Source organism: Nerophis lumbriciformis, linkage group LG13 (genome assembly GCF_033978685.3).
Source record: "Nerophis lumbriciformis linkage group LG13, RoL_Nlum_v2.1, whole genome shotgun sequence".
NCBI lineage: Eukaryota > Metazoa > Chordata > Actinopteri > Syngnathiformes > Syngnathidae > Nerophis > Nerophis lumbriciformis.
Genome location: NC_084560.2, coordinates 17,410,421 through 17,418,799, shown reverse-complemented (window position 1 = coordinate 17,418,799; position 8,379 = coordinate 17,410,421). Strand labels below are relative to the sequence as shown.

The following is an 8,379-nucleotide window of genomic DNA, read 5'->3' as shown; positions in this document are numbered from 1 at the left end:
TTTTGCCATCAAGTGCACTGATCTGTCCGAACAAGAAAACAAATACACGTATAAATACTCGCTTATAAAACGATAAATAATGTGCAACCATTAAATAATAAATAGATAGAGGCGCAATAGAGAATAAATAAATAGTCATGATGGAGGATGAGATCCTGACAATTAATAGGACTATTAAAAAAAAAAAGAGTTTCTATACGTTCATCATCTACAAGCTTACTTTCAAGTCAAATATTCAGTCCAAAATGCACTTTAGTATATAAAAAAACAACAACAGACAGACATTCCCACGTAGCGTGGGAGAAGCTGTGTTATTTGGAATTAAAATGCACAATAATACTGTGATGATGATGATGATGATGATGATGCACATGAGTATATAGTGAGGTAATAAAAAGATCATATTGGCATCCGCGCACACGCCAATATTACAAGTGCGTGAGTTTGGGCGCCTCCTGAATCCTTCCCTGAGTGGCTTGGTGCGAGGTGAGGTCCGTGTAGGTGGGGTGGGGGTCGCAGGGTCCGTGGTGGTGGTTCCCGGGGATCTGCGCCGCGCAGCTGTAGTCCACGCTGGTGGACGACGGGTGTGGAAGGTGGCCCAGGTTGAAGACGGGGCCCGAGGCCGGCATGGCGTCCACAAAGTTCCCGCCCACGTACACCGGGCTGCCCTGCAGGTTGGCGCCGGCGAAGGTGCCTCCGCCGCCGCCGACACCGCCACCCTGCAGGCTGTGGTGCTCGTACTCGGAGCCCGGGTAGCGCTTCTGCTGCGGCATGCAGCCGCCCAGCGGGGCCGTGTAGGCGGCCAGGCCGTACATGTTCTGCTGGGGCTTGGCGAAGGGCGGCGGGGAGGGCGCGTCGTAGGCCAAAGTGTTCTGCAGCTGGCCCGTGTACCCGCCCATGTGAGCGGGCCCGCTCAGCGGGGGGCTTCGGTCCGGGGAGTGGCCCAGCGGGGAGTGCGCCAGCCCTTTGGACTTCTGGTCCTTTTTGTACTTCATCCTGCGGTTCTGGAACCAGATCTTGATTTGGCGCTCGGTCAGGTTGAGCAGGTTGGCCATCTCCACTCTGCGTGGGCGGCAGAGGTAGCGGTTGAAGTGGAACTCCTTCTCCAGCTCCACCAGCTGCGCGCTGGTGTACGCGGTTCTCACCCGCTTGGAGGCCGGGCCAGACGGGCTCTTTTCGTCGCTCACCTCGCCTGTGAATGCAAAAGTATTTTAACACTTGATGTTTGAGTTTGTGTTTATTTCCAACATGCATGCATACAACATGATACATCACACATGCATGCATACAACATGATACATCACACATGCATGCATACAACATGATACATCACACATGCACGCATACAACATGATGCATCACAATTTCTTTGTGCATGTGTGATGTATCATGTTGTATGCATGCATGTGTGATGTGTCATGTTGTATGCATGCATGTGTGATGGATCATGTTGTATGCATGAATGCATACAACATGATCCATCACAATGTATTTGGAACATGCTTGCATACAACATGATGCATCACAATTTATTTGTGCATGTGTGATGTATCATGTTGTATGCATTCATGTGTGATGTATCAGGTTGTACGCATGCATGTGTAATGTGTCATGGTGTATGGGTGCATGTGTGATGTATCATGTTGTATGCATGCATGTGTGATGTATCATGTTGTATGCATGAATGCATACAACATGATCCATCACAATGTATTTGGAACATGCATGCATACAACATGATGCATCACAAAGTATTTGGAACATGCATGAATACAACCTGATGCATCACAATTTATTTGTGCATGTGTGATGTGCCATCTTGTATGCATGCATGTGTGATGTATCATGTTGTACGCATGCATGTGTGATGTATCATGTTGTATGCATGCATGTGTGATGTATCATGTTGTATGCATGCATGTGTGATGTGTCATGTTGTATGCGTGCATGTGTGATGTATAATGTTGTACGCATGCATGTGTGATGTGTCATGGTGAATGCGTGCATGTGTGATGTATCATGTTGTATGCATGCATGTGTGATGTGGCATGTTGTATGCATGCATGTGTGATGTATCATGTTGTATGCATTCATATGTGATGTATCCGGTTGTACGCATGCATGTGTAATGTGTCATGGTGTATGCGTGCATGTGTGATGTATCATGTTGTATGCATGTATGTGTGATGTATCATGTTGTATGCATGCATGTGTGATGTATCATGTTGTATGCATTCATATGTGATGTATCCGGTTGTACGCATGCATGTGTAATGTGTCATGGTGTATGCGTGCATGTGTGATGTATCATGTTGTATGCATGTATGTGTGATGTATCATGTTGTATGCATGTATGTGTGATGTATCATGTTGTATGCATGCATGTGTGATGGATCATGTTGTATGCAGGCATGCATACAACATGATGCATCACAATTGATTTGGAACGTGCAAGCATACAACATGATGCATCACAATGTATTTGGAACATGCATGCATACAACATGATGCATCACCATTTTTTTGGAATATGCATGCATACAACATGATAATGTATTTGGAACGTGCATGCATACAACATGATGTATCACAATTTCTTTGGAATATCCATGCATACAACGTGATGCATCACAATTTGCAGTTTCTCTATTCAACATGTTTAAAAAAAGGAGTAGGAAGAAGCAGAGCTTATTCAATCCTAACCCCTTTTCCTTTACATAACAGTTGCTAAGATTTTTGTTCACTTCCTGTTCTCAATTTATTCACAATATACTCCAATAAGTAATAACAATAAATTAATAATAATTAGTGAAGTAAGTTATATTTCATATGGTGAGATGAGTAAGATTATTTTGAAAATGAACAGATGGATGAAACAAATTCAGAATGTTTATCATGGTTCTTCTTCTTTGTACTTTGTAAACACTTTAAGTTTGAAGAGTTTCTTGAAGTGGATCATATTAGTACTTTATTTGATTTCTTTGCTTAATCATTTAATTCCACATACTGATATACTGAAGGTCTTAAGTGTTGTGCGGGCGTACAAATGTTTTAAATTCATTTTTTTCCTCTAAGATTATATTTATCCTCTTTTGTTGAGAAGAATTGTTGTACATTCTTGTGTAGCAGGTTATAGTTTGCTTTGTGTATAATTTTAGCTGTTTGCAAATTCGATCCAATGAATAAAGGGTTTGTATGTTCTCTATATTCAACATTATGTATTATTCTAACTGATCTTTTTTTGTAACACCGTTAATGAATGAAGTGTACTTTTGTAGTTATTTCTGCACAATAACTCAGATATGTCACACTAGTGAGCAGTAGAGAATGTGAAGTGATTGTTGGTCTAGAACATCCATCCATCCATTTTCGACTGCTTAATCCCTTTTTTGGGGTCGCGGGGGGCGCTGGAGCCTATCTCAGCTACAATCGGGCGGAAGGCGGGGTACACCCTGGACAAGTCGCCACCTCATCGCAGGGCCGGTCTAGAACATGTTTTGCTATATTCATTATTATTACTTTATGTTGTATATTTTTTTTACATGAGATTTCTAGTCCAGCATCAATCATTATACCTAGAAATGTTGTTTCATGTACTCTTTCAATTTCTATTTGTATTTGTGCAAACCTCCATTCACCTCCATCATACCTGCTGCAGGGCAAGTGTTGCCCTTCTGCTTTGCATTCTGCCGGGTCTCCTTCATCCAGGGGAAGATCTGCTTGGTCAAGACCGGCGTAGCGTTGCCGCCACCCGGGGAAGACTTCTTCTTATGGGGCACGGAGCCGGGTGATGGGGGAAGGGGAGCCCCGGACTGCTGCTCCCCAACACTCGACGCCTCATGGCTGCTGCTGCTGCTGCTGCTGGTGTTGCTTTGACTGCTGCTGCTGCTGCTGCTGTTCTGCCGCATGCAATCCACGTTTAAGTCACTTTCCTTCAGGGCCGGCGGGGGAGGCCGGACAGCGGGGCTCTGGATGGGGCACACTGGGCCCTGGTAGTCCCCCTCAATGGTGGCTGCAGGGTAGGACTGGTGAGCGTAGCTGTAAGAGTCGGCTTTGGGGTAACTGTACCCCCCAAAGAGTGCAGCGTTGTCGTAGTATGTTGCCTTCTGCATTGTTGCTCACTCAAAGACAATAAAGCAGGGAAGGTATCTCCAATGGCATCGGTATACAGTGTGGATTTTTTCACGTGATTGGCCTCTCCCACTTTTGCTCCAGTCTGATACCTATAATTTAAAAAAAAATAATAAACTGTTTAATCCTATAACATTTAGTGCAGGCAACAATGGTGACTTCAACTTTTTCCCACCATGAAGAGAAAAATAGTTAAAGTTTAACTTTTCCTAAAAAAAAAAAAAAAAAAAAAAAAAAAAAAGAGACCTTCTGTGGGGCTTTGGAGCCCTTAGAAAGAAGCTGAATCAGCATTTGACACACAATGGCCTTTTCACTAATCACCAGGTCTGACAAAGCAGTTGCGTCATGTGTTGGACGCCTTTGATCACGTGTTCATAACAACGCACTATAAACGTTCATCTTTTATATAAATATCATGCATGTGTATGAGTGTGTGTATGAGTGTGTGTGTGTGTGTGTGTTTGGCAGAAATGTATGATCATTTGTCTTTACACACACCGTTGTAATCTATCAATACAAGTGTAGTTGCAACACTGGTTAAAAAAAATAATAATAATTTAAAAAATTAATTTATAATTTACTATAGGGCCATTTCGGTCGTTAAATGAAAATATTGGAATATTCCCAGTGCACTGTTAATTTAATTTATTTTCATCCAAACTGGCTATTGCTATTATTGTTATTTGTGCAGGTCGGGCCGTAATGGCCGTAATAAAGTTGCATGATAAATCTAAAAAAAAAAAAAAAAAAAAAGGCTCACTGTACGTTGGTGGCACAGCAGCTCGCCGTGCTGCATAACAATTGCACCTGTCAGTGTGGGCCGCGGCGGCGAAATTTATGACCGCAAATGTTCGGGTTGTAAAACGCAAAGCCAAAACAGCGCACTCCACTTGCAGCCCCTTTCGAAAAATGCGTGGGTGGAAGGCTAGGGAAAGAATTCCATACTGCTGCTTTTGTAAAGCATGCATATAAATATGTGCTGCTGCATTAATGGCTGCACTGCTGCAAGATGAGGCGTTGGAAGTATGAATATAGCCTGCAGAAATTATATATAAAGGAATTCCAACATTTATATCTTAATATTTCTGAATTCGTAAAACAAATTAAATGCATTTCTTTTTTTCCCCCCTGGAATGGTGAGGCAAATAATTTGCCCCATATCTGCTTCGGTCGTTATTTGGGAGAACAACAGCAACAAAAGGGCTTGTTTGTTGTGTTGAGGCGCCTTGCATGTGTTATACTCACCAAAATTTACGCAAATGGGCGTTATTTCCTTCAGGCGATCATCACTACTCCCACATCGACCTGCAAAAACACACATTTTTATTATGTTTACATGATATTTTGATTTGCAATGGGATTATGGCTGCATGATATTTGATTGCAATGCACGCGTGAAACCTTTTTGTGAGCTCTCCCTATAAATAAAATTCAGAAAAAAAAATATTTTGCATTTTGCATTTTGGACACAAATAAAATAATTGAAAAAATATTCACCCATAGCAGAAATGTTAGCATTTTTTGACACAAATAAAACAATTGGAAAAATATTTACCCATAGCATTTTGGACACAAATAAAACAATTAGAAAAATATTTACCCATAGCATTTTGGACAAAAATGAAACAATTAGAAAAATATTTACCCATAGCATTTTGGCCAAAAATAAAACAATTAGAAACATATTTACCCATAGCATTTTGGACAAAAATAAAACAATTAGAAAAATATTTACCCATAGCATTTTGGACACAAATAAAATAATTAGAAAAATATTTACCCATAGCAGAAATCTTTGCATTTTGGACAAAAATAAAACAATTAGAAAAAATATTCACCCCTAGCAGAAATATTTGCATTTTGGAAACAAATAAATTGGTTTATTTTTACACTCATTAAAAACGTGATTTCTTAGAACGTCTTATTTTTCCTCCTTGCAAATGCTGATGCCTGCAAGACTCTCTTTTAAGAAAGAAAAAAAAAAGTCCTGAACGTGCACTTTTTAATACAAAGAAAGGGCCAAATATTTAGCAGTCATAAGCTGTTTTTCGCTGACCTTTTGGGTCATGCAGCTTTAAAGTCGGAGTTTAATGAACAACGAGAGGAACAGATTTAAGGCTTCAAGTAGCCCGGCTGCAAAAAAAAAACATATCAGAATTCCACGCAGGCTGGAGACACACACGTCGGCTTGAGGACATTCAGCATTTAAGGAGTATAAGAAAATAGACACGTTAGTGGGAATGGAGAGCACTTTTTTTTAATTGTTATTTCTCCTAGAAGTGGATGCTCCTAATAATGTCAGGAAGATTAAACAGTCGTTTGGAGGTGAAATATTTGTTCAGGCTGGTCGATAGTGGGCTGCTCAAGTGCTTTGGCCCACTGGGTTACTAGTAGCAGACATGCTCCTCTATTCATGGCGCAGTGTTCCTCGCCTACGCGCTGTTACGGTAAGTTTGGTGCGCACAATGCCTCCAACTCCATTATCTCCAGCACTATTTAAAGGCATTTTTTTTGTCTTTATTGTTGCTAAAAAAAAATGCATATGTGATAAAATGTATATTTGCTCTGAAAAAAAATTGCATTAAATTATTTAAAAAAACAACAAATGCGTAATTAGATAAATCAATGTTGAATATTGTAAGAAAGTGATGATCTAAATTAATCTTTTTTTCTTTTCTTTTTTTTTGCCGCCGCCACCGCGTCCTAAACACATCTTGAGGTTTTTTGGTTTTTTTTTTGGTTTTTTTAACAAAGCACATAAATCACAGCAAACGCCATTGTGACGATAAGACAACAAATTCATGTGATTTACGATCCACTAGTCCAAAAAAAAAAAAAAAAAAAAAAAAAAAAAAAAAAAAAGCAAGGAAAGTCCGCTCTACTTGTGTCTTTTGGTGTTGGTTCTCGCAGAAAAGTGCACCGAATTCCGTGCCCTTTTTGTACTCGTCACCGGCACCGTTTCAACCAGCGGCGTCCTCCTCCGAGTGGAATAAATCACCTTAGCGCCGAATGAACCCGTTAAAGGTGGCTTTGCGCCACGCGGCGTGCTTACCTGTGCGTCAATTCATCATTTCACCAGCTCCCTTTTTTTTTTGCGCACGGAATAAATCCCTCAGTCCGGCTTTTTTTTTTCTGTGCGGTCCTTAAACCTGATCTTGCTCTTTTTCAGCACCGTGTGGACTTGGTATTCCCGAAAGAGCGCATGCATGGAAGGACTGCAGCTACCAATACAAAAAAAAAAAAAAAAAAAAAAAAAGCCAACATTGGGGTATATCCTTATTTCTGCACGCCGGAGGAAGAGGAGGGAATAAAAAAAAAGAAGAAAAAAAAAAAAGAAGCTGCGTGACAATCAATCACCAAATGAAATAGAAGGAATTTAAGTGTGTAGATTTGGGAGGTAAACAGTAGAATATTTTGGGTTTAAGGGAGGGGGAGCTTTATGATGACAAATAAAGGCACTGCCCTAAAATGCGAGCATATTTGTCCACGTGATTGTTCATCCTCTATCTCACCAATCCATTCTGACAAAGGGTGGTGTTTACTTCCTCAACATATTCATATTTACACATCCTTTTTTTCTACCTTTTTGCCCTTTTTTTTTTCCCATGCAAAATTATAGGCCAACAATTCAACTAACTTTTTTTTTTGTTAGAACCATCCTATTTTACGCACAACAGGGCTGTTTTTTTTTTGTTTTTTTACACTTAACCCAACTGCATAGGCTGCGCCATGTATTGCTTTACGCGTGGAATTGCATTCAAATAAAGCACATTATCATACAATACAGCAAAAAGGGGGGGAGGAGGAGGGGAGGCCATTGTTCTCAATATGGGGAAAGAAACATAAATGATCCGGGATTCGGCGCACTTATGGAGAAGAATGATGAGGATTTGGCGCGTCGGCTTGAAAGAAGAAAGAAAAAAAAAAGATTCAGGAGTGGCTGCCACATGCGTTCGCAGGGTAATAAAAGTGAAAGATTTACAGTTTTTTGCGCCCCCCCCCCCCCCCCTCCCTCCCTCCTTCCCCCTCCCTTACAAACCCCTTTCAGGAATTACTGGCAATGATTTACAAGGATGCAGAAGTGTCAGCCGGGCCAAACTTGCACTGGCTATTTTATTTGGCACGCAATAATAATAATAACATTGCAAATAATAATAATAATAATAATAGGATTGATAGGGATTTGCTTCTACACACACACACGCCACTATAAAATCAAATAGGAGCATTTGGCTGCAGAGGGGAGAA

General features: G+C 40.8%; 1 protein-coding gene across 1 annotated transcript in view; it reads right to left on the bottom strand.

The window, feature by feature from the left end:
• Window positions 1-296: 296 nt before the first annotated feature.
• hoxd3a (homeobox D3a) overlaps window positions 297-8,379 on the bottom strand; it is an 8,274-nt gene continuing 191 nt past the window's right edge. The window contains exons 2-4 of the mRNA XM_061971583.1: window positions 5,377-5,436; window positions 3,650-4,223; window positions 297-1,192 (exon numbers count right to left, since the gene is read on the bottom strand). Of these exons, the coding sequence (XP_061827567.1) occupies window positions 429-1,192; window positions 3,650-4,112 (1,227 nt within the window). The 5' untranslated portion in view covers window positions 4,113-4,223; window positions 5,377-5,436 and the 3' untranslated portion in view covers window positions 297-428. The remainder of the gene's footprint in view (window positions 1,193-3,649; window positions 4,224-5,376; window positions 5,437-8,379) is intronic.